The sequence below is a fragment of the Physeter macrocephalus genome, chromosome 12 (genome assembly GCF_002837175.3).
Source record: "Physeter macrocephalus isolate SW-GA chromosome 12, ASM283717v5, whole genome shotgun sequence".
Taxonomy (NCBI): domain Eukaryota; kingdom Metazoa; phylum Chordata; class Mammalia; order Artiodactyla; family Physeteridae; genus Physeter; species Physeter macrocephalus.
The window spans coordinates 5,582,178-5,609,455 of NC_041225.1; the positions used below are offsets into that span (position 1 = coordinate 5,582,178).

Here is a 27,278-nt window from a genome sequence, read left to right on the forward strand (position 1 = left end):
AAAATCTTGTCCTGAGGGCAGATTTCATAGGAAATTCATTATTAAAAATGCAAAACCATCAGAAGGATGATGTAGTCCTGCCAAGGAGAGAGAAGGGCATAAAAGCAGGGAAATTCAGTTTTCAGATAAATTGTACCAAATTCCCAGTTTTCAGAGATTTCAACACTAATTTGTATGCTATTTTCAATTTACTTCACTCCCACAAGGCCCAATCTTTGGTGATGAATCATGCACGTAGTTGTACTTCCAAGCTCCATCCAAAGGAGACCGGATGATCTTCCCTGCTGTAAACAAAGAAAAAGGGGGCGTGGATGGGTAGATACAAAGGGTCATGGTGTGAAGATGACAATTACAAGAAACATTTACTGTGAATCTTGTGTGCTTGGCACAGTGGGAAGCATCTTACATACATCCCACTTTTTAGTCCCTTGAAGGCAAGATCATATTTATTTTATTTGCCACTTTATCCCCAGTGACTAAGTACTACCTATGTTTATATTTAAAATTTGTAGAATGTATTATTTTTAAACCTTATGTAAAACCAGAAGGCCCGCTGTTTTACACTTGTGTAAACTGAAGCTCAAACTGGTTAACTTGTAAATAAATATAATCAAATATCGAGATTCAATTAAGCTTCTGCCTGAGTGCAATAAATATACCAGAAACCTAGACCAGCATAGCTGCTACAAATGAATGAACAGAAATTTTAATACATCTTTGACTATTTTTACTGTTATTTCTACTTCTGGCATAGCATATTCTATTATGTAGCTATTGCTGTGTAACAAATCACACCAAAGCTTAATGGATTAACATTACAAACATTTACTATCTCATAGTTTCTGTAGGTCAGGAGACTGGCACAGCTTAGCTGGGTGGCATTGCCTCAAGATCTCTCTCAAGGATGAAATCAAGGTATGGGCCAGGGCTGCAGTCATCTCAAGGGTCAATTGGTGAAAGACCTGCTTCCAAGCTGACTCATGTTGTTGTTGAAAGGCCTCAGTTGCTCTTTTCTTATTGGACGTAAGTCCTCAATTCTTTATTGGCTGTTCACCAGAGGCTCCTCTCCATTACTTGCCATGGAGGCTTTTCCATAGACCAACTGGCTTCCATCAGGGTGAGCAAGTGAGAGAGCAAGAAAAGGCAAGGAAGATGGGAAGCTAGCACCTTTCTGTAACCTAATTACCAACGTGGCAGCTTATCCCCCTTTCTATATTCTATTGGTTAGAAGCAAGTCATTAGTTCCAGCCCGCTTTCAAGATGACAGGATCATACAAGGAAGGGCATGAATACCAGGAAAGAATGGCCCATCTCAGAGGCTGACTACCACACATACATATTTGCAAATGCATAAAGATGGGATAAACAATAAGGGTGATGACTAGCATAATTAGGATAGAATATTAAGACATATGAACAGATCCCACAACATGGATTTAATAGGGACATGTTTAACTTCTGCCATAATGTACCTATTTCTTCGTGCAGTGCCTTCCATTGTGTCTAGATAGAGCTATGCAGTATTTGACCAGGAGGGGAGAGGATAATAACAGAGCTAGATAGTGAGAAAAAAAAGCCAAGATTGGCACAAGGTGATTGGAGGGGAGAGTTGGAGCAGAGAAGGACAGATTTGAGAAATTGTACAGAGAAACAAGACAAAGCTAGTACATAATTCAAAGGTAACAGTGTACATGTCAAATGGAAGAAAGAATCTAATGACATTACTAGGGAACATTTCATTTGACTTAGTGTCAGAGATTCAAACTTTAATCTCAGAAGAAGCTGAGTGGTGATGAAAATCATAACCGGTATTAGAGCGAGTGTGCAAAATCAAGAAGTAAAGGTCTGGATAATGCAGGAAATGCTAGCCAAGTGTTTCAACAAGATTATGGCCACTCTTGTACTTGTAGGAAAGCCTCTACATCTACTGGGAGTGCATGGGTCTATAAATTACATACAGTAATGAAATAGCCTTTGTTCATGAGGTTGACTTATAGATCCACTTGATTATTTCTTGTCCAATAGGTAGAAACATAAGCAGCCCTAAAAAGAATTCTGAGCTCAAGATTTTGAAAGGTCCCTGTTTGGGATGGGGGGACCCTAGAACATCCTCTAATGACTTAATTATAGGTCATGAAGTTCTTTACTAAAGTTACTGAATCAATATGAAACAATGACCAGAGGCTATGGTTTGTCCTCCATCATTTTTGAGTGTTACCAAAGCAACAAATGTGTTACAGCTTCAGTTTGTGTTAGTTCCTACTTCTACACTAGTAAGACTTGGAGCTTCAGACTCAAACAGTCTCCTTTCTAATTGATGATGCTTCATGGATGTGCTGAACTATCAAGGTACACACAGAGTCTTGTAAATGCCAGTCAGACTTTATTCTGGCCAAATTCAGGCCTGAATGATGGTTTACATCATTCTCTCCTTTATATTCTCTTCTCCTCTTAACCTGACATCTAACTGGGGGCTGTTTGAATAAAATTTCTTAGAAATGTCTGATAGAAACCATTTATAGGAAAGAATCCATTACCTACAGAAACATCATCAAGTAGTATTTTCCTGATGTAGGGGGATACTAGAGTTGCCCCCACAGAGTCTCCCCAAATTAATACTTTCTGGCTCCAGTTACTCTGATTAACACCTAATTCTCTGCCTAACTTCAACTGTTAAAATGGAAGCATCATAACTATTTGTAATGGGGAGGGTGTGGTTATACTGATTCTTGTACTGGAATTGGCCACAATTCTATCCGGGTCCTAATATTTTATTCTCTTTTTAGATTATTTTCAAATGTTCTCATTCTTATTTTTCTATTTTATAGTAACACTTATTAGACTGGTTCTTTCTCTAGAGCAGAGGCCTTGTCTATTTTTTCTTTTTTATCCTCAGGAATAAAATTTGTGTAAGGACCACACTCAAGAAATCATGTTGGTTGACTGCACCGCCACAATTGGATGACCCCTGTGCATGCAGATATGCTAGTTTGGCTTTGGTCAACTAGTCAAGGATACAATAATGAATCTTTCTCCATGCTCAGTGGTGAAGCTTCTCCTCAAGTGGTCCTGAAAGGATTCTGAGCTCAGGTTTTTGAAAGGTCTCTCGAGACCAAACCTAGAATGCCCACTAATAACTTGGTTAATGACTCATGAAACTCTTTAATAAAATTACTGAACTAATATGAAATGATGGTCAGAAAGAGAGCAACTTAGTATGCGGAATGTGATACAGCTCATTTTGTCCCTGAAATACTCGGTGACAAATTATTTCCTTCTTACATCCCATTCTTTCACTTCCCATCCTTATCCCAGCTGGATATAGCTGTGCCAGAAGCATAATAAGGGCTAAAGATGCAATGAATGAAGAAGAGATGGTCTCTGCCTAAAAGTGACTCCTGTGGGAAACAGCTGACATACAGAAATGGCAAACAATCCTCATACAGTGTACTAAGTACTATAATAGTGCAGACATAATTAGGATGCTATAAAATTGTAGAGAATGGCCAACTTTGGAGTGTCTTGGGATTAAGGAAGGCTTCACAATGGCAGTCAATTCTAAACTGGTTGTTGAAGATTGAGGAGGTATTTACCAGGGGCAGAGAAAGAAGTACATTTTAGTAGGAGAGAATAAATTGATCATAGACATGGTATGACATGGTGTGTCTCTGTCATATTTGAAGACATAGAAGTAATTCAGTCTAATTGGAACATTTGAATATATGTAGGAATAAGTGGGGAGACAGAGACAAATAGGAATTATAGTCAGGTGTCAGATGTTTGTGTTTATATCTTTATAAAGAGATTTTATAGTCCTCTCTATATTAAAAGAAGTCATTGGAACATTTACAGCAGGTCATGGACCTTTTAGGTGGTTACTCAGAGGCAATGGAGTTGGTTGGCTAGTCATTTCTACTGCCTCTATTTAACCTTGGATTCAGTTCTTATGGTTGTTGGCAGTCCTGTTTGCATCTTTAGCACAATGTTTTGTTCATTTTACTGACTCACCCTGTGCTCTAAAATTTCACCTCTGAAGTCTCTCAGGAGGATTCAGTGCAGATCATCCTCACCTCTGTTTTAGGATCTTGATCAACACTAGAACAGGCGACCTTGATTTTTATAGGCATATTTAACTCTGATTTCATTACTCCTGGAATATCATCATTCTGTGGCCTAGTGTGCACTCTGCATACAAAAATACAGTGAGAATTTAAAAGTTTATTTCCAACTTTGATCACCCCTTCAGGACATAAGCTATTAAGAGCAATCCAGGATTTCTGATAAATAACAGTAAAGTGGCGTCTACATTTTTGGATGTAATTCGGAATGTAGAAGGAAGCTTCTATTTATATAATCCTATATCAGAAATTCTGTTAATATACAATGTGTGAATCGCAAAGGCAATGCTGTGTTTTGTCCTAATTAGTGGGAAGTAGAATCAGCATCATATTTGAAGTACTTTGAGACTGTTTCTATCTCAGTATTACTTTGATGGTATTTCATTTTTCAAACCCTATTAAAGTGTTGGAAAAATTCATAATTAAACTAACCTCTTAGGTTCTGTCAGGATGGATCATTGTTCTATAAACTTTTGTTTTTCTGTCTTATCACTTTGAAAACCAGAGAGGATAAAACTAAAACAGGAAAGAGAGCGCCAGTGTGGAGAGCAAAGGTATGTTGGTTAAAGAGTTTTAGCAGTTGACCAAGCCTTAAATAAATAAGTATTGAATGCACTTAGGAACAGAGCATGGAAGAAAATTTTCTTAAGGGTCAGACCCAGAAAAACACTGACTTGTGGTAAGAGAAATGGATGTCTTGTCAGTTACAATAAATAAATATCAAATGGAATGTGTTCAAGTTCTAGGTTTTATCAGCTTGAGGAGTAAAATAAGGTCATTGGAATATTAATGCTAAACTGCCCTTTGAGCCCCTATTTGAAAAGTAAGGATTCCACACCACTTCCTCTACCATTTTTCCTCCTTGGAAAATTGATGGTATTTTCTCTTCCAATCTCTTCTTTCTGCCTCTTCTGACAATACCACATCCACAACGCTGTTGTTCCTTCAAAAACTGCACCTCCTAAATCTCCCAAGAGAGATTCTGTATTCCATGCTGGAGCAAACAGAATGCCCTCTGCCAAACTTGGGGTTTCAGAGCAGTACTGGGTATGTTTGGGGCCCCAGAGCATCCCTTATGAGAATGGTCCCTTTACAGTTTAGCTTTCTTCTCTCTCCCTTGAGAGAATCAGGGTTAGAGGCAGGTGGAGAAAGAGAGCATGTCAATTCCTGCATTTTCTTCTTCCCCAGCTCTTCCTCAAGGTGACCTTGAACAAATAAAACAAAGCAACACAACCCCACTTTCCCTTTTGGACTTCATCAAAGGTTTTCACTGGGAGGGTCTAGTGGATAGGGACTACTCGACTCAGCTTTCCAGCTGGTGGATCTTAGTGGAATATTAAGCATTTGATCACAGTCAACATTTCTGAGGGTCTTCCTCACTTAGTACTATGGATCAAATTGGATTCTATTATGTTTGGGCCATGAGCTAGAACTTTATTTTTTCAGAGCCCTCTTCTATAAGGAGAAATAAAGCCTTCAGGGTATTATGTTGATCTCTTTTTAAATTTGAATTTTGAAAAGATTCAAAAATACAAAAGGAACAGACACTCATGTAACTGACACTCAGCTTGTACCCCAAGGTATAAAAAATATTATTTGGCAATATCTGATTCACATTATTATTTATTTCAAAAATAAGATACACCTGAGGCCTCCTTAAGACCTCTACCTAATTCCATGCCTCTCCTTCTGCTCTCAAAGGTAACCACTATAACTTAAGGTTACATACATCTTTTCAGAACATGTGTAATAAAAATGAGTATATGTTTAAATTATGCACAGTATTCTTGTGCATTTAAAATTTCTCACAAATGACATATCTTTTTTGCTTTCTGCTCCCAGTAAACACTTAGACCTCAGGACTTACTCGATTTAATATACTGGCTATTTCCTGATTTACATCCTTAAGTTCATTTTGTCCCGTCCATATATATAGTCTGTGAACCTGGGGTGCACAGATCACAGTGGTTCCCCCCTGAGTTAGAAGACTCAGAATAGGTCTGGGTTAGAGTCAGTTGAAAGAGCTCCCTTAAAGCAGTTATTATCCTCAGGTTTAATGTAACTCTTGTTATTGTTAACTCTTGGAATATTCAACCTAACAAAAAACAACTGTAACTCTAGAGACACAAAGACATTCCTGTGCCCCCAGTGTACTCAGTCTCCTAATCAGTATCTCCTCAGAAGTCAGCATTTGGCTAGGCCCTAGCTAATTTCGCAACTCACTGACTGGCTCTGGAAAGCATCATTTTACTAGATTTTGACAAAGCATTTGCCAAAATGATATGTTCCCATTTTTCATTCCATCTATAGTAGAAGAAATTCCCTTTTTTCCACATGCTCAGTAAGATGGATATTTTAAGTTTTAATTTGTTTGCTCATCCCCCAACAGGTATGAACTATCTCATTATTTACATTGTAATTTTTCCACTCATTAGTGAAGTCAAGCATCTTATGTATTTATCAGTGATATGGGATTTCCTTTTCATGAATTGCCTTTTCTAAACTTTTGTCTATTTTTCTATTTTTTCCGTATTGATTTGTAAGAGTATTTATCTTACATACATGGAGGAGTACCAGTCATTTATCAGTTATAAAAAAGGGACAAAAATGTGTGCAGCTAAGTGCAACAGATACTATCATATACATCTGTAAAATTGTTGATGGTCATTATGGCAGCTTAGATATCAAATGGAATTAGTATTATTTAGAATTTTGAGTTTAGGAAAGGAAAGGAATTTGTAATTTCACTTAAGATACTCATGTGAAAATGAAACATACAAAAATGTTTTCATGCTTAAGGAGATCAGTTTCAATTATCTAGATTATTTAGAAATGTAAAACAGTTTATTCCCACCACAAGTGTAAGCTGAAATGGTCTTAGTTTAATGTGGTGGGTTTTAGAAATATATTTTCATTTGATTCATATTTGCAGCAATATTCTCAATATCTTCCAAATTCCTTTCATATAAAAGCAGTTTAAAGGCCCAAATGAAAAAATCAAGTAGTATAGAGAACCATTTATAGCAATTTACTCACAGAAGAAATTCATCCCTTGCCATGCTTTGGTTTTGATAATTTCTATTGAAAGAGTGGTTACTCTGTTTTCCTCTCACCCTCCTTTTTTTTAAAACATAACATTTGACTTTTCCTAGTAGAAATACATTTTTTAAGGAATGTTTTATCTTGAATACTCTGACCCTAGAGAGTAAAGTAATTTAGCAGAGTTTCTCCCACTAGGGATTAGAATGGATGTTAAAGTATCCACAGACTTTGAAAATGAGTATAACGATGAATCAGGCCTGAAAATTCAGAAATGGAAATAGATGAATGACATTTCTATGTTATTTTCCTTGTAAATAAAAAGAATTGTGCTTTTGGCTTTCCTTTGCCATATGAATTGATTGTAACAAGATAACAGCTGAAAAAATTGAATTATAATTTTCGAGAATCAGTGAATCAGCAGCATTTTTTAAGTGGCCACTAAGTTTACTTTCCACAGACTTCCAGTATGTATGTAGGTGTCCTTAATTAAGGAAAGAGGTGCCCACATTTTAAAATGTTCATATGTATCCTCTTGCACATCAACAAAGTTCTGGGAAAATGGAACAAAATCAAATTATTTTTGAGTCCATTGGTCTCTTTTCATAGCCTTTCTGATGGAATATTCTGGGTGTTCCATCTCCCCTCTTACACAGTCTTTTCACAAGCCTCCCTCCACAGCCATCTCCCCACCTCCAGTGTCTCAAGACCTGCATTCCAGACAGAAGTGGAATGGATTGGATCATTTCATTTACATTTTACTATGAAACAACATAGATTAAAGTCTGCTATTCAACCAGCTATGACTTTAGCACCTAATGATAGGTCCATATTTATTGAGGCTTTCTAAAGGCCAGATGTCATCCAGTGCATTTGTATGCATTATCGCATTGAACCCCAAGGTAGGATCTTACTATCATATTTTACATACAAAGAAACAGATTTAGAAGGGTTAAGAAAATGTGGCCAAGGTTTCACAGCTAGGAACTAGCAGAATTGGAACTCAACTCAGGATAACATGAAACCTGGACTCACATACACTATTCCACACTACCTTAGGAAGGTTTCAAAAACTTGCTCTGTTGCATACCATCACCATTCAGGGAGTAAGGGTTTGCTTTCCTTGCTGAAGGTAAGTGGCACAAAGATCACTAAATTGGATCCACTCCAAAATGGACAGGCAGGCACCCAGCTTCATTGAAATGTTGGGATACCCAGAGCCTGCCATCTTCCCTAAGGGCTGAAACAAGGGAGCATGAAAGAAAGATTGTCTAATCCACTGCTTTTCACTTTGATTAACGCAGTGATGCCACGCTTTGCTGAACAAGTGGAGGTTGCCATTGAAGCCCTGAGTGCCAATGTCCCTCAACCATTTGAAGAGAACGAGTTCATCGATGCTTCTCGCCTGGTATACGACGGCGTTCGGGACATCAGAAAGGCTGTGCTGATGATCAGGGTATGTGAGGTCTCTGTAGCTCGGAGCTGAATGGAACTTCTAGTAGGGGCCCCAAACAATTTACTCTTTGTTTTTTAAAATTATTTAGTTTAACTTGGTAAGCTGTTTAGCTTCTCATTTAGTCAGACAACAGGGGCTTTTTACTTATAAAGGGATGAGTGATCCCAACAAACCTAGATCAGCACTGAATATCCTGAAGGGTGTTGTCCTGCCTACTTCTTACACACATTGTTGTCTAAATTTGATACCAACTTAGGGGTGCCCCTTCCATTCCCCATTGCTAACACTATTTCCCATTAGAATCAGAAAGCCATGCAATGGAAAGAAATGAAGATCACCCAGCTTAGTAGTATTAGTGATAATGATAATAATAATGATATTGATAATGACAATAAAGTGATACAGAGCTACCTTCTTCTTGTAACAAATAATTAAGACATTATAAATAAGGCTAAATAATCTTTCAGCAAACCTCCCCTATCACCTACCCTACTATCTTCTCATCCTCAGACTTTTGAAGTCAGGTAGGTGTGAGCCTTCCAAACCATTGTCTAAGTAATTATATATAGACACACACTAGAAAACATAATACAGCAGATTTTAAAACTCATATAAGTGTTATTTGCAGCTTGCTTTGTTCACCCAATTCTATCTCTATGAAGTCACTTAGCTTACCTCATCCCATTTAACCACTGCACAATATTCCATCATGAGTTGAGACTATTTTTTCTCCTTGCCTTATCAACAATTTGTCACAGTAGGTTTCAAACACTTTTCTTAACCACAGAACTCTTTCTTAGTAAACTTAAATATGTATTCAGAAGCAAAATTGATGACACAGATATATTTGTGGGTATTAGGATTTGAGGCAGAGAAGATGTGTCTGTGGTGCTAATCTTAAAAGCCTGCTGTCCAATGGAAATATAATGTGAGGCACAGTTGTAATTTTTAACTTCTTAGTAGTTGTGTCAATAAAGCAAAAAGAAACAGATGAACTAATTTTAATAACATATTTTATTTACTCAAAGGTATCCAAAACTAGCTTTTCAACATGTGGCACTGGCCATATTTTAGGTGTTCAATAGCTCCATGTAGATTGTGGCCACCATTTTGGATGAGGCAGCCCTAGACTGTATCTCCATCCTCAGCCTCCAAAGCTGTCTCTGAGGCTGCTCAGTGAAACCATGAGTTAACTGCTGAGTGCATCTTGAAACACTTTCTCTCAGGGTGATCACTGAGCATCTAAACCGACATCCCCTTAAATTAAACACTGCAAAACAGTAACAATCAATTTATTTTCTGTGTGTGGTCCCTCAATACTTTGAGAAGTATCTGTGATTTATTGTTCCCTCTCTATAATACACACCTACACATTGCATAAGTTGTATCAGACAATACTAGTTATACGTAACAATGTGGAGTTCAACTTTGGACTTTGGAGACTGTCAAATATATTTCCTGTTCTTCTAACTTCCCACATTTTAGATCTGTCAAACTCTTACTGTCTTTCAAGACCTGGCTCAAATCTTCTTTCCCTAAATTTTCTCCCTCAGAAATACTGACCCTGGGCTTCCCTGGTGGCGCAGTGGTTGAGAGTCTGCCTGCCGATGCAGGGGACACGGGTTCGTGCCCCAGTCCGGGAAGATCCCACATGCCGCGGAGCGGCTGGGTCCGTGAGCCATGGCCGCTGAGCCTGCGCGTCCGGAGCCTGCGCTCCGCAACGGGAGAGGCCACAACAGTGAGAGGCCCGCGTACCGCAAAAAAAAAAAAAAAAAAAAAATACTGACCCTATTCTTTAGCTACCTATAACTCTTTCTGCTTGTGATCATAATCGTTACACTATTTCTTTTAATGTCTATTACCTTCTTTAGACTGAAAGTTTGGAAATCAAAGACTGTATTTTTTATTTTCCCTTCGCTGTGTTGCATTGTCTGGCACAGTGCTTAATACTGTGTGTGTTGGGGGAAAGAAAAAGAGATAACTATGCAGATGGGAAGTGACAGAGAGAAAAGGTATGAGAACTGGAGGAGAAGTAAAGGAAGGATAGTCAGCGTTTTAAGCCTGTAACAAATTATATCATTTTTTCCCATTATATACTAACTTGTGAAATAAAGTAATAGACCATGAGAGTTATGTTTTCAAAGCATTTGGCACTAAATTCCATTATAATTCTCAAGGCATATTCCCTCTTTTGCCATTTTTCTGCTTTGTTAGCCGTCACATTTTTGTGACAACCATTCATCTGGGAGGCTGAGGAAGTTTATAGCCATCATTCATTTATTCATTCATGAGCCGTAAAAAACCATAATTTTAGATAAAAATGCCATATCTTTGTTACATGAAGTGTCATTCCTCCATCTTGACATTTTAAGTGATTTGATCAGATGGATTTCACACCACTTAAAACTTAGGAAGGGAGAAAGGTACAGTATGTACAAATTGTCATTTTAAAAATCATTCTCCATTCAGCACCGGAATGGCTTCATTTTGTACTTAAATTCTTGGTTTGCTTTCTGTGTATGATAGTTAAGTCTGCTTAAAAAAAAAAAATCATTACACTAAGTCCGGAAGAAAGACAGTAAGACAAGTAGAGCTCTTTCTCAGCAAACCTGGCCATGCCTTCTTCCTCTCAAAGTATTGATTATGCTTTGGAAAAATAAGAATTTTTTTCCCAAAAATAAATGCAGAAAGGACCTTGAAAGGTCAAATTCTCCATCACCTTGCCTCTCAGCAATCAATACATATTTAATGGTGACATTAGTATGTAGGCACTCCAGGCCAGCTCCAGGCAACCCTCTGAAGCATACAAAGCTTGTCCTTCCTGTATTCCAACCTCACCTTTCAGGCTTCTACTTCTCCTTGGGAGCAGGTCAACTCTGCCTCTGTTCCATAAAATGGTTTTTTGTTTGCTTCTTTACAAGGATTGTCTTTGGTGATCTATCAGCTACATAGGAGTTTTCTGATTACCCTAATGTGGTATTTTTAAAAATGAATAGGCAAATCTGGCACACCAACATATATTTGATTCTCATTATTTGCAGTAATTACATTCAGTGAACCCTGAATTAAAGAATACTGAAACACTGCTTCTAGGGGGAATTCAGGGTTAGGTTCCTGTGAGCCTCTGGTCACAATTTCATCAACTGATCAATATATTAGATTGTTTTATGTTTTTGTTTAAAGACACTTTATTTAATATATATTGTTGATACATGAACATTGAACTCAAGGCCAACCACACTATAACTCACGCCTGAAGGAAGCTTATCTAACCAATGCATTTTCTCTGGAAGGTGCATCACAACCTTCTTGCACTTAGGAATGCTAAACAACACCTCAGCACATACACTTGAAAGCCATTTTAAGCAGAGAAATAACAAAAAGCACAAAAATGCAAAAATGTGGCACTAAACAGACTGCAAAAAGGACACTTGTTTACAGTACAAGAGCTGAAATAAGAAAGCAGAACATTGTGCTGTTTGACCTCAGCTGGAAATTTGCACGTTGGGTGACTCAGTTTTTGCCACATTGCACACACACGCTTGTGAATAACTACAAAAGTATTGATTTAGGGATTATGAGAAACTTTGGTGAGTAGGCAAATTCACAAATATAGAATCTGCAAATAAGGAGGAACAAGTGTATGTTTAAGACACAAGGAGTTAAACATTTAATATTGGAAATTAAAGTAGCATAGAAGGTGGTAATATCTTGGTGTCAGAATATCTGTATTCAACAAAACAGTAGTTGCTTCTCATAGAATGACCATGACAAAAAATGATATCTGTACATTGAACTTTTGTAATTGGAACCCATTAATTTGGTTGCATATGAAACTTTTGAAAGCAGAGAAGAGAAACAATAGGGCTTAGGACAGGGTTCAGATAAGATTCTATAGCTTAAATTCACACCTCCCAAAATGGGCATGAAGATGCCCTGGAGCATTGCAACATATTTTAAAATGTCAAGGGAAACACATAAACATCTCTCAGATACTGTGTGACATACTAGCTGAAGGTGGCTCACAGTTTAAACATTAGGTTGGTACATTCCTTTTGATCATATATTGATCATATCATGTATTTGTGATGCAGGGTTTCTGGTGGTTGCTGTGATAAAAAGCAATCTCAATGGATGTTCAACTGTATTCCAAGGTTTGAGAAGTAATGCAGTGTGCAACAGGCACTAAATTGTTAGGGCCAATCAACTTAATCCATTTTTATGATCTAACTGCTTAAGAAGCAGAACCATTAGTTTTCTTTTGTTTCTTAGCCTAGAGACACCATGAAAAAATTACTGAGACAATGCTTAAAGCAATAAAGTTTGGGAACCTATGGCTTAACTATTTTGGGGTGGTTGGCATGCTAATTTCCTTCTCTATGCCTCAGTTTTCTTATCTGTAAATGGGGACAAATATTACTGCAGCTATAATGCACTAGTGTAGACCTGGCCTTAGTAGGTTCCCAAGAAATATTTTCCTTCCTCAGCCTTCTGGATGAAATTTATCTTCATACAATCAATTAATGAGATAGAATTTGTTAAATTAGTCAGCAATATCATCAAAATTGCAAAGATTGGAGTCAGAATATTTGTCATAGCTAGAAAATAAAGCATTGAAGAGACTTTAGAAACAACTTATGTGACAAAACTGATTTACCTATTACAGATTGCTGTTATCAACATGGTCCCATAACTTCGCTAGTTTTGTTTTCTTAACTCAATTAAAAATAATTTAGTATGATTTTAAAACATTTTTGGTAATTAGATCTTAGTCATTCATTCATTTAATGACTTAATTCATTTGTTGAATTCTTAATAGATGTCCTACTGTTGGAAGTGCCCTGAATACAGAGATGAACAAAATAACAAAGGTTCCAATCCTCAAAGAATTTATATTCCTTTGGTGGGAGACAGAGAACAAACAAGTAGATATAACATACTAGTTAATGTGAAAACCAAGGCAGTATAAAGGGGATAGAGCACAGGATGGGTGTGGGTTTTATGAAGGGTGGCCACTGTGTGACATTTGGGAATATACTTGGAGAAGGAGGAGGAAACAAGCCATAAGAGTATTAGAGGAAGTGTGTTCCAGGGAGAGAGAATGGCACATGTGGCCTAAGAACCCCATTGAATGAGAGATGGGAGCCATTGAAGTTTTCTGAGCAGGACAATAACATGATCTGAGTTAGATCTTAAGTGGAACATCCTGGTTATACTGGTGAGAATAGAAAGTGTGGGGTAAGGGCAGAAAAAAGGAGCTAAGTTAGGTAGCCTCCTGAGTAATACAGAATAGAGATGCCAGTGGCCAATCAGTCCTGATGAGGGAGATTTTGTTCTATATTGGCTTTAGGAAATCTTTAATTCTACTTTCTAATTTCCAGTACATTCCAGTGATTAGAGATCTGTTGGGAAATCCTTCTTCATGCATCCCCCAAACTCTCCTGTTGCAGTTGCCAAATTGTGTCATCTTTCTGCTCCCAATGAAACTCATTTACATTTGAGCTGTTCATTTAAATTGTCCTTACTACATTTTTCACATGTCCTGGTGAAATGACTGTAAATTCTTCAGCTTTTTCTCATTTTGCTTCTTTACAGAAGCTGTTGTAGAGAAGATTGAGCATTTATTTGGGAAACTGAGGCAGGTAGATTGATCTTGTATTGCAGCTGACATGTGGTATGACCCTGGAAAAGTCACATGATATACTTGGGCTTCTGTAATATGCACAAATTAATCTGATAGACTCTTAAAAGAGACATATTTTACAGGCCAAATACTTTATTAGTAGAACCATGGAACCAAGGGTAGGTCAAAGTGGTTCTTTATTTTTATAAAAAGGCCTTCCCTGAGAGCACATAAGGACAGAACTGAGAGGTTTGACCTTCACTCTCCAGCCTCCAGTCCAGTGAATTGCATATTTTTTCTACTCCTTTTACCCTATGACACTATCTAATGATACAAGTCTAATTATCTCTGGCCCATTTGCAAGCCATCAATATTTTTCCATGTCTCCTTTAATTTGTGGAGGTCCTTGACCAGTCAGAAATTAACACTCAAAATGAATAAGTTAAAAAAAAAATAACAGCATGGATAGGAGACACATTTACATGAAACTAGGAAACTTCACATGCACAGAACTATGTATATGGGTGACTTGGATGGGTTTGCTGCACAGTTTAGGCACAAGAAAATATTTTAATCTCATCCATTTGTCTGGTGGTATTTGTGATGGTTAAAAGCTCTGGAACCCTCGACTTGCTAGGTGTGCTGCCTTGGAAAATTTACCTAACAACTCTGAACCTTTCTGTACATCTATAAAATGGGGATTACATTTATTTCATTAGGTAGGTCATTATAAGGATTAAATCCTTTAGCTGAATGTCTGACCCATAGTGGTTAGTAAAAAATGATTGCTATGATGATGATGATGATGATTGTAGCTGTTGTTACTAGTGTATATTTTATTATTAAGCATAATAATGATGACTATCACATATTACTTTAGTTTACTTTTATTGTTCACCAAGCATTTTCATATATATTTGATCCTAGAATCCTGTGAGGCAGGCAGGGCAAGTAGCAGTTATTATCTCCATTTTATGAGTGAGGAGGTAGAAAAGCTCTAAGTAGCTTGTGAAAGACACACAGCCTATCAGAGGCAGAGTTAGGCCCCAAATGTTCAGGTCCCCTGGGTCCGCATCCAGGTTATTTTCTTTTTCATTTTTATTTTATTGTTTTTAAAATTTTTATGGGAGTATAGTTGATTTACAATGTTGTGTTAGTTTCAGGTGTACAGCAAAGTGAATCAGTTATACATTAAAAAAAATGAAATAATGCCATTTTTTCATTTTTAAATTGTATTTTGGTTCCTGAGCTGTAGCCTCTTGAATACAAGCTCATCATTATGAGCTTTATGCTGTCAGGTTACATTTGCCATTGACTCATCTACTGAATGTGCAAATCACTTCAATGTTTGGACACAGTACTATAGGTACTGTCATTTTCTCCTTTTTTCTGTTGAGTGAGGTTTTCCATTTTATTTTTCTCTGTCCTTTTCAAAAACTAATGATGAAAAGTGTCTACAATCTTGTCATCTCATCTGTCAGCAGAATTTACCAACTTGCTGTAACTGTTCCTCGACACACTCCAGAAGAGTGAGAAATGAACAGAGATTCTTGTCTCTGTCCAAAATGAAAACACCACCAGTTATGTGAACCAGAGTTTGCCCACCCCACCCATGCCTGAGTTAATAAACCATGGGAACAAAACCTCTTTCTTTTAATATTCCTATGAAAGAATATTGAACATCTGTAGATGACTGAGTAAATATTAATAAGGTTGATGTGAAAGAGAAGGAAAACAAGAGGGATATGCTAAAGCTTGGGAAATTACTAAGCATAATGTGATATTGGCACCAAGGACCCCATTTTATGCCTGTCTGACCAATCTCAAGGCTTCATCAATAACCACACCTGGTTAATTACACTGAGGTAGCCAAAGAAACCAGCAAAATTAATTAAAATACGCCCTTTTAGATGGGGAATGGGCAACTGCATCATCAGTGCTGCCTGTGATCGGTTCCTTACTTTTTTTTTTTTTTTTTTTTTTTTTTTGCGGTACACGGGCCTCTCACTGTTGCGGCCTCTCCCCTTGTGGAGCACAGGCTCCAGATGCACAGGCTCAGCGGCCATGGCTCACGGGCCCAGCCGCTCCGCGGTATGTGGGATCTTCCCGGACCGGGGCACGAACCCGCGTCCCCTGCATCGGCAGGCGGACTCTCAACCACTGTGCCACCAGGGAAGCCCAGTTCCTTCCTTTTGAAAGACAGAGCCCTGGGAGGTGGTGCTCCTATGTGCCAAGAGGCAGGCTGTGGGTGACCATCAGCTTTCTGGCTAAAGACAGTTGAGCAGAGATTGTCACACTAATGCACTGTTTTCCCTTCCTGCACCATCCTTGCCACCTCCTGTGTTTATCTGCTTAGAATTAACACGGCATGGTAGTTTCGAGTACATGAGTCAAACTGCCTGCCCTAGAAGACTCTGAACAAGGTATATCTTCTCACGTCTCAGTTTCCTTATGTGTAAAATGGAGAAGATAGATAGTGTCTACATCATAGGACTGTCAAGAAAACTGTGTGAGTTAGTGTATGTAAAGCACTTAGAAAAGTGATAGGCATATGGAAGGCACTTAAAGCATGTTATCCATTATTATTGTATAGGCACAGAGGCCACAGCTCCCAGTTAGCCACGCGATCACAAGGGTGAACATCCAATCCACTTACAATCATTCTGTACCTAGACAACCATTCTGTTTTTCACTTTCAATAGAGTATTCAATAAATGACATGAGGTAGTCAACACTTTATTATAAAAGAGGCTTTGTGTTAGATGATTTTGCACAACTGTAGGCTAATGTAAGTGTTCTGAGCACGTTTAATGTAAGTTAGGCTAAGCTATGATGTTCTGTAGGTCAATGTATTGAATGCATTTTTGACATGATATTTTCAACTTACAGTGTGTTTATTGGGACTTAACCCCATTGTAAGTTGAGGGAGATCTGTATGCTGATTTTTCCCTTTTCCTCTGTATTTTTAGACCCCAGAAGAACTAGAGGATGATTCAGACTTTGAGCAGGAAGATTATGATGTACGTAGCCGGACAAGTGTTCAGACGGAGGACGACCAGCTCATTGCAGGGCAGAGTGCACGGGTGAGTGGACATCCAGGACTTTGGTTTGGTGCACAGGGGCTGTGTTCACCAAATTGGTGTGAGGGAATTTCTGATTTCCAGGGACCTGGAATCCCAGAGATTCATGGCTCAGAAATCTGTGCCTCATCTGGGGTTGTTTCTAGCAATTCACATTTTACACATTGGAAGTAACCACCACTGATTCTGATTCCTTCTAACTCCATTCTCTCTCCATAACTCAAAACACAGCAGCCACATTACAAGCAAAACTTATGTGTTTGGTGGATTTGTTGGGGGTTGGGGATCATGATTAGATGATTCAATGACCAGGTGATACAGGAATGCTCAGATCTTACTTTGGCACAGACACCATGGTTCTGCTTGAAGTCTCCAAGCTTCTTAACCACACAAAAGAAACCACAAATGGAGAATTAGAGTACTACTTTGTTATTTGTGGGCCTATTGTTGCTCCATACTCTGGCCCAGGGTCTCTGATAAACAATACCACATATTTTGAAATTCGTTCAAGGCCATGAGAGTAGAGAGAGAACTTTTTTCCCCCAATACCTATCTATGGCCAGGGCAGTAGTCCCAGATCTGTCTACCATGTGATTGAAAAAGAAATTACAGAGACATACAAGAAACGTACCAGCTTAAGGTGTGCAGCAAGAAGCAACAGAAAGATCACCACTCTGGCTGACATTTGAACACCCTTGAACACTCTGTGACATTGTCCACCAACACAAGTCTTCCAAAGAAGATTCTGGAATCTGACCAATCTTATTAGCTGGAGCTCCTTGAGGGTAAGATACAGGTAATCAAGGCAGGTGGCAGGAGATAAAATTCCTAGGGATTGCAAGAGGGCAAGATTCTCCTCCCTTTAAAGGCTCAGTTTCCATAAGGCAAAAATAATCAAAGTATAGTATAACTGAGAATTAGATATTCTAATTTTCTTTGTTAAGTTTCACTTAAAAGAAAATGAATAGGAAGCATGAGAAAGAGATGGCAATTTAGCATAGGGTTAAGAAACCCTAGAAAGTTCACACTGGCTTAGGAATTGTGAAAGAAGAGTAGGAAATAGCCAATCAAAGGTTAAAATAAAGAGAACTCAGATTAAGCTTTATGTTGAGTCAAGAAAGTCTTTGTACTTAAAATCTTATTTCTCCTGCTGGTCTCATCCAACAACTACATGATACAGAAGATGTATATGGACATTGATAGGGGCAATGTGAGAGTAAAAGCCAGAGCACTGAAGATGCATTGGCTTTGATTTCAGACAGACTTGGTTTTGAATTGTGAAGAGTAGATTGGGGACTATGCTCTGTTACATGCTGCTTAATTTTTCAGAGCTTCAGTCCTATCATCTGTAAAATGTAAATAATAGACTTGTTTGATAAGATTCTCCTGAGGTTCTAATTACTTAATATATTAAAATAATGAGTAAAATACTTGACATATATTAAGTGCTCAATAAGGGATGACTTGTCATCCTTTGGCAGAGAAATCTCTTCTAATCACAGCCTGGTGACAGTAGAAAAGTGCACAAAAGAGTATGAAGCTCCCTACTTATAAAATACCTTGTAGACTCTATTTACTCCCCCTAAAATGTTGAAAATAGGGAAGTTGATTAAGGGGAGAGTCCTCCAAGCCTATGCTGGCATAACGCTAAACTAATGCATCAGTCAAGTCAATTCATCTTCAAAATTAACTAAAACCAGCATTTTTATGTCAATGACAAAGGGCAAGTTTGAGTAATTCACCCAAACATTAATCAATTCAAAGTTAATTTAATTGACTGACTGCAACTTAGTGTTGATACAGCCCAAGTATCCATTGACTTGTTTTCTCAAAGACTAAGGCATATTGGGCTTCCCTCGGGGCGCAGTGGTTGCGCGTCTGCCTGCCGATGCAGGGGAACCGGGTTCGCGCCCTGGTCTGGGAGGATCCCACATGCCACGGGGCGGCTGGGCCCGTGAGCCATGGTCGCTGGGCCTGTGTGTCCGGAGCCTGTGCTCCGCAACGGGAGAGGCCGCAGCAGGGGGAGGCCCGCATACCAAAAAAGACTAAGGCATATTGTACAACACTTATCTTATGATCTTTTAATTACCATCTTGTCAAAATGGCATGATTAGCCTCATTTTTTACAAGGAAGAATACAGTCCCATTATACTTCCATTACATTAGACATCAAGTCTGTTATGATGGGTGAAAACAAAAGTCAGATGGCACCTCTCTACATCATTTATTATTTCTTCACCCAGTGGGTGAAAAGACAATGATAGTATTTTTCAAAAGATTTTTCAGCATGAGTGATGAACATGGGCCAGGATAATAAGAACGAAGTACCCCTGTAATCCAACACTTGCTGATTTGTCTTTGCAATCTATCATGAGGTCTGTGTGAGTAACTTGCAGCAGACAGCATTAGTTATTGAGTCAGCCTATTTAAGCCTATAATTATATGATGACAAATCAGAGACATAGAATTATGGTTGTAAATTGGAAATAAGAGGGTGCACTGAATTGCTGAGATGACAGATGGTCGAACTTTTGACCAGAGAAGTGTGTTAATTTGGTCGAAATTGTGAAGGAGGCAAAAGTTGTCTCTGACAGAGGCAGTTGCTCTTTCCAGCAGCCTGCTCTCCCCTGTTACTTTGTGTTCTCATTCAGAGAAATTCTCTGAAAAAGGTAAATTAATCTAAGAGGAGGTTATGGTGGGAGAAAAGAATTTAGTACCCACTCCAACATTGCTCTCAAATTCTGAAATTAGAGTGAATGTTTGTTTCCTTTATGTGTTCCTGTCTGCTACAATACTTTATGAGAGAGAGAGAGAATGAATGAGAACAATCATACCCTGATATGATGAAATATAGAAATGATCAGGCCCTTTGTTCCTAAACATGACATCTTATAAACTCTTTCCTCACAAGCTGACATAGTTAAAATTGATCAGCAACAAGTCTTGGGCATTTAATCTTCATGCTAAAATATATTGTTTGGAGTCACACAAACCTGATTTTAAATATGAACTTGGACAAGCTGTACGGCTTTGGGGTAACTTTCTTAACCTGTCCTTGCCTCATCTCCTTGTGTGTGTGTGTGTGTGTGTGTGTGTGTGTGTGTATATACTGCATCCTACTTTATAATGTCATTAGGAGAAACGCATGCTGAAATGTATCACGAGTTATTACCTAATGTTAAGTTAATGAAGAAGAAGATGATGATGCTTGTAGCACAAGGTAGTCATTCATTAGAAGGCTGACCAATAATTTAACCTGAAAGAGCTAGATAATTCAGACCATCGTGAAAGTTTTTACTTGAATTAATGAGACAAGAACCTCAATTTTCCAATTCACTTCACAGCCTGAGACAGGTAAAAGTCACCCACTCCTTAATTACTTATGCTTATTATCCTGCTTTAAAACCAAGTGAGTAGAAATGGGCACATTAAGTTTTAACCTTTTAAATCATTATTTATAAACATTTATGTACTTAAAGCCTTAAAATGTTAGACTCTTGCCCGGTGTTTAAGAAACTAAGATATCAGTTTGGAGGTCCACAGACTTTAAAAGTCATTTTTCATCTTGGGATTGGAAAAATAATCCTTTTGAGATTGGAAAAAAGCTCCTTGAAATTTAGATTGAAGAAAAAGATTCTGGGCTTAGTGGTTGTTGGCTTGTGTCAGTGATTTGCACTTTCATTTAATAAATAAAGTTTAAAACAATCACAAAAAAATGGTTGGATGTTCAAAGGAAAGGCTAGGAGCATGGAACAGGGTGGTTAAAAAACTTTGTGAATTCAAGTCTCTGTTGCCACTGACTTGGGGCCCCAGATCAACAATCTGGACAGCTGTGCTTAGCTACACAGAAAGCAGCCAAAAATCTCACACCACCCCAGGTGATCACATGACACAAACAGAAAAGCTGATTTGTTGTCTTTCCCTTTGGCCATGAAAATCATTTTTCTCATGTTTCCTTAGTTTGAGGGAATGAACAATTGCATGTCATATATTTTGTATTCAACTTGATTTGAATGTAGCCAGCCTCTAATTTTTTTTTTCCTAGCTAGAATGGCTTTAATGTGTTAACATTTCAAACTGCTAAGTTACATTGATAAGACCTAATTAAAACTCGTGTTGAATTTTAATTTGATTAACTTGCAAATTTCACAGTTTGTGATCTACTGTTTATAGATAACCTTTTTTTAAATTCTAGTTTCAGAAAAGGTCAATTATGAATTTTTAAAAGCTAAGAGCATTTTAATAATATTTAGGAAACAACTTTACTTCATCAATAGCTACATAAGCAGAAACAAATATAACGACACTTACACCCAAATCACACACCATTAAGTGCATTATGTGGGCGGAGCACCCCTAGAGTCAAAATAACATCTTCTTATACAAATCTGCTTTAAGGAGCCAGTTTTTGTTCGGAATTGTGCCCTTAGAAAACGTACGTCAGTTCTGTTAACTTCTTTCAAACTATGTTGATGCAGTGAGTGGAAAAATGTGTAAGCAGTCAATCAAGAGATATGTATTTAGTTTCTACACTGTGCAGGATGCTGGGGACTCTACCCTCAGGAAGCTCAAAGAGAAGTCGGAGGTAGGGCATTACTCGAAATTAGAGAGTTAGAGCAAGAGAGTTAACATTCAAATGCTAAACTGCACAATGTGAAACTCAAGTGATACAGTTGATAGACGCGTGTACACCCTTTAATGCACAAATTAACCCTTTTGGGACAATGACAAGTTTATTGCTAGGAGCTGGAGATTGAATGTAGAGTATGGAGATCTGTCAGGTAGTTTTAAAGATTCTTTTACAGAGAAGCACCTAATGGATGCTTTAAATGATGCTGGTTAGGACTTGTGAGGTTTAAGTAAAACATGATTATCAATTTTGTATGAGGAGGACAAATGATTCTAAGACAGCATTAGAACATCAGACAGGGATGCTTCAGGAAACTTCTGCAAATCCAAACCTATCTCAAAGGTATTAGAATAGCTAGCTGCCTCGAAGTTAGTACGATATTGCATATGTGAGTTTATAACAAGCTATTTTGTATATTAGCTATCTTTTTAAATTTAATTTTAAAAGTACTGTAAAATATTTTTCAAATATTAGTATTTTAATACTTTAACTATTGTATTTGCACCAGCCTGGCTTTTAAAATATGGATTGTAATTTTTGTATACACACGCACACACATATTGATCTACGTAAGTATATACATACATCATACACACACACTCGCACGCTATTTGTATAAAGTCACACACATGCATGCATGGGATTTCATAGACATGGCTGCCTATTAGTAAGATGTAGCATCTGGGAAGCTGCTGGTTCAAGGACACCTTTCTGCAAATCAGACAAAGGCACCCCTTTACCCTGGGCAGATGAAAGCTTGTCTAGGATGCTCAGCCTGGTGGACAGAGCCTAGAGTTTTAGTGACCTTTGCCCCACTGGGCTGGGACCACAGGGCAGTGTCTAACCTGCATGGTCCTGCATGGTGATCCCATTGTGCACAGTGGTTAAGTATGGTGTTAGCTGACCTGGGTTTGAATCCTATTCTTATAGCTCATTAGTTGTGTAATATTCAGAATTTAATTAACTTCCCTGGATCTTGGTATCATCATTAATAAAATAAGGGTAATAATAGTATTAATCTTGTAGAATAATTAAGTAGATTAAATTGTTGACATTCATAAGCCTTTTAGTACAGTACCCAGTATACATGCCTGTGTTCAAGGAATCATGTCAATCTTCTATTTATAGAAAGCCACATAGTCTCTGAGCCCATCCCTTCTCTTTGATGGCAACTAAGTAATAAGCTAGAGGAGCAGCTAGAAGAAAACTCATACAGAAATAATGATGATATAATGTTAACAATAATCCCACACATGCTTACTTTCATTTTATATTTATTATTTCATTTTCTGTCCACCATAACATTTGAAGTAATTGTTTACTATTCTTATATTATAGAACGTTAAGGATGTGATCCAGTAGCAATGAGGCCTTAACCCAAGTCAGTTACAGAGCCAGGTTGAGCCCAGTTTTTCTGAGCTTATATCCACTGATATTTCTATCAGACACCAGCTACCTACCTATCCTTTGAACAATTCACTCACATTGGGAGGAACTTTACAATAAAGAAAGTAGGTTTTTTTGTGCTATTTACTTGTCCTTTGCAACAGCTGTTGGTACCCCAAATCATGCTCTTCTGGAGAATACGTGCATCCCAGAATGAGAGGGATACCAGTGCTGACACACTGATCCACGTGGTCCTTTCATTGAAGCAAGTTGTAAATGGTTCTTTGAGGATGCAGTGAGGTGATGTCAAACATTTCATTCAGTGCCTGCTACATAAATAGTGTCTAACAAATACAGTTGATTCTCTTTATTCACGGCCCTTATGTTCTATAAAGTCACCATGAATGCTTAATTAGCAACTACGGAATCATTGCTCCTATGGGAAATACAGGGTTAGCTTCCTGAGAGCTGCTAGTCTTAATATTTCCTTCAACCCATCAATATGTAATCTTGTTTAATGAGTGTTTCTGTTTAGATACCTTATTAGATAGTTTTGGTTCATGAACATTGAGCTCACAGCTGGGAGCATTAAAACTCATGCCTGAACGAAGTTCGTCTAATACATGTATTTTCTCCATTAGGCACATCGCAGCCTTTTTGTGCTTAGAGACACAAGACAGCACTTCAGCACTAGGATTGGGGGCCAAGTTAAACAGCAAAACCACCAATAAAAAGTGCAAATATGTGGAAAATGTGGTACTTTAGATTGCAGAAAGGACGCTTGTTTATGGTATGAGTGCTGAAACAAGAAAGCAGAGAAACCCTTGTTCAGCCTCATCTGGGAACATGGTTGTCGACTCAAAATTTTGGCAGCTCTACATATGTCTATGAATGTCTGAAAGCACCACAAATATTGATTTGGGTATTTCAAATAGATTTTAGAGAGTAGGCAAATTTGCAAATAAAAAATCCATGAATAGTGAGAATCAACTGTAGGTTTTCCTTTTCTACATTCCCTTACCTAGCAACTATTGAAAATCAACCTTTGCTTCTTAATCCTAAATTTTATCCCATCACAGCTTCCCTGTACATACCCATAGGCTCTCCAGGGAGCCATGTTCAACCCAGGATGTCCATAGAGGAGGACTGGGAATACGTATGCCATCCCTGATGTGCCCTGCATAAGGGATTTTTGTTTGGCATCTAACCATGAATGGCTTCATTAACACTCACAGGACATCTCCCCACCCCACTTGGGATGCTCAGATATTCTTTAAAATTCTTTTCCTTCCCAGCAACAGAGGCCTGTTTTCTTTTGTTTGAACAGATTTCAGTGTTGAAAGAGGTGCATTCTTTCATCTGGTAAAAGTTTCCCAAGACCAAATATAAAAATCGTCAGGAATAGATTCTTTTGAACAAACATATGTCATCACAGCGACAAAGTTCTGTTACTGTCAATGTGCACGTACCTTTGGATCCCTTATTTTTTTGTATGTGGGAACAGGGACAGGGAATGTGGGGACCTTACCAGTCTGTGCTTTTGCATTCTTGGGGCTGGATAAAAAGTACTTTCCAGAATGGTGGGGCAGCCTGTCATCCTTGTCAGGGTCTGGCTTTGCCATTAACCGGAGGCAGAGTCAACCTCCTGTCTGTGCTTCTTTGTCACCATTAGTCACACTTTTTCTGTAACCCACACAGGCCATCATGGCACAACTACCGCAAGAGGAGAAGGCAAAAATAGCTGAGCAGGTGGAGATATTCCACCAAGAGAAAAGCAAGCTGGATGCTGAAGTGGCCAAATGGGACGACAGTGGCAATGATATCATTGTGCTGGCCAAGCAGATGTGTATGATCATGATGGAAATGACAGACTTCACAAGGTGAGGCCTGGAGACAGGAAGAGGAAGATTTTCTCATTAAAAATAACAGAAGCATAACAGTGTGTATTAGCATGTGAAGAGCCTGCTGAAAAATTAAAAGACTACATCAAAGCAAGGTAGTGGTATTATAAAATTTACATGTGTAAGTCAAAATTATCTGGACCTGGTTCTTAGCAGATATGTCTTTTTGGTCAAAAAGAACAGATTCATTTCTGTAATTATTATTGTTTTAATTATCCATCCTAAGTCAGTCATAAAATCAAACCCCTGGGGCTTGGGTGACTCATTTATGGTCTATGCTCTTTTGCAGTGTGTTTAGGTATTATTCTGAAGATAAGGTGTATGATTTGCTAATACCCCTTTGGAAAAAATATCTATCTATCTATATATATATGTGTGTGCGCATGTAGACATGTAATATGGTTTAATGCTAGCTCATGATTTAGCATTAATCTCAGCTCATATTTTATCCTTACAAAGAATCAGGTTCAACTCTCTGATTCTGTAATTTTGACAGGGAAATTAAACATTGTATAAGTTTTAAATCCTTTTGCTCTGAGCAGTGCTTTTAATAAATCAAGATACCAGTCAGAATTTTGTCAGGAGCCTTTTCCTCATCAGGGGTCATTGCTGTTTCTGCCATTGCATTTTTAGTTTCCTCTTTAAAAGGAGATGACATTTCTGCCCTTCCTACCACCCAAAGGGCAGACGAAGGGAGAGCAAAGCTCAAGGAAAGATCCCTGGATTTTTAGTCCAAATACCAGGTGATTTTGGACCTGTCTCGTACTGTCTCTATTCATTTGTAAAGTGGGAAAATAATACTCTTCTTATCAACTTTCACAGGAGAGTTTTAAAATCCAAAGAGGTAATGAAGTTGTAAATTATGCTGCCATATGAATGAAAGCTATCATTTCTCTGTAGATTTCTTTTTCTGAGAAACACAGACACACACAGACACATGAGCAAAGATGTTTTAATGATTCAACACGGTATTTGTTATTAAAGTTATATAAGATGTGTGGCAATGTGAAGACACTACCTTATGGGTGACAATTTTTTAAGTGATTGTTGAGTGCTTTTAATAAGAAAAGCCTACAATTAATTATAGGTTATAATAAAATATGGCACATCTCTGCCTTTTTCCCTTTACCTTTTGCCTCTGGCCAATATGTACTAATGACATTGCTTGGTCCTTTCTCCAAATATTTAAAAATTGTTTTTGACTTTAGTGGAATGACTTTAAAGTTATGAGGGTGACCTTCGAGATTTTAAATGTCATTGTATTCATTAGAAGTTCAGATTTGTACATTTGGCTGGTTTTTGTCGGTTTCACAGATTTATTTCACACAAAAAATAACAGTAGGATAACTCAGTCTGAGCCATTACTTAAGTCTGAATTTCCTACAAATCAGACTATCATGGCAGCCCACAGTCATTGCTTTTCAAGGCCTGTGATGACTTAATTTGCTTGCTTTCAACACTGTATTCATACTTTATCTGATGGATATTATACAATCCATTAGTAACATCACTTGAACAAATAATCTCATTAATTTAAAGTGAAAGATGAATCAAGTCATGTTGCTAGTTTAGATCAGGAAGACATTTTATAATGCTCTAGATTATATAACTGTGTCAAGGAAGAGAGATATACTTGAGGGGGTCTTGTTAGATGATGTTAAATAAGACAGACTTTCTATCAGTCAAAGTATAGTTTTAAAAGTAAAAAGAGGGCCACTTCAGTTCCTGAGGGATTTTGTATAATCATTTTATGCTGATTTGAATAATGAAATGTCTAGAGTGCTACTGGTTATCATTTTTTCCCACTGCCTGATGAGTAGTTTTGTGCCCCTTTGTGAGGGCAAAGGGAGGATACAATTAATAACCAGAGAAACAGGAGAGAGTGTGAATTGGAAATGGAGCACAGGAAGCTGAGGTTTTGCTGCTGCCCCCATCTGCCGTGCAAAGAGGTAGCTAATTTGAGCCTTTCTTTGTGCCTCTCACATAAGTTCACTGCACTTGACCCTATGCATTATTATTATTATTAGCCTTGCATTTTCCACTTT

At 37.9% G+C, this 27,278-nt stretch overlaps 1 protein-coding gene across 1 annotated transcript in view; it reads left to right on the forward strand.

The window, feature by feature from the left end:
- The window catches only part of CTNNA2 (catenin alpha 2), a 1,212,193-nt gene that overhangs the window by 1,129,611 nt on the left and 55,304 nt on the right, over positions 1–27,278 (forward strand). Inside the window, exons 13-15 of the mRNA XM_024129861.2 lie at positions 8,462–8,613; positions 17,206–17,319; positions 25,031–25,212. Of these exons, the coding sequence (XP_023985629.1) occupies positions 8,462–8,613; positions 17,206–17,319; positions 25,031–25,212 (448 nt within the window). The remainder of the gene's footprint in view (positions 1–8,461; positions 8,614–17,205; positions 17,320–25,030; positions 25,213–27,278) is intronic.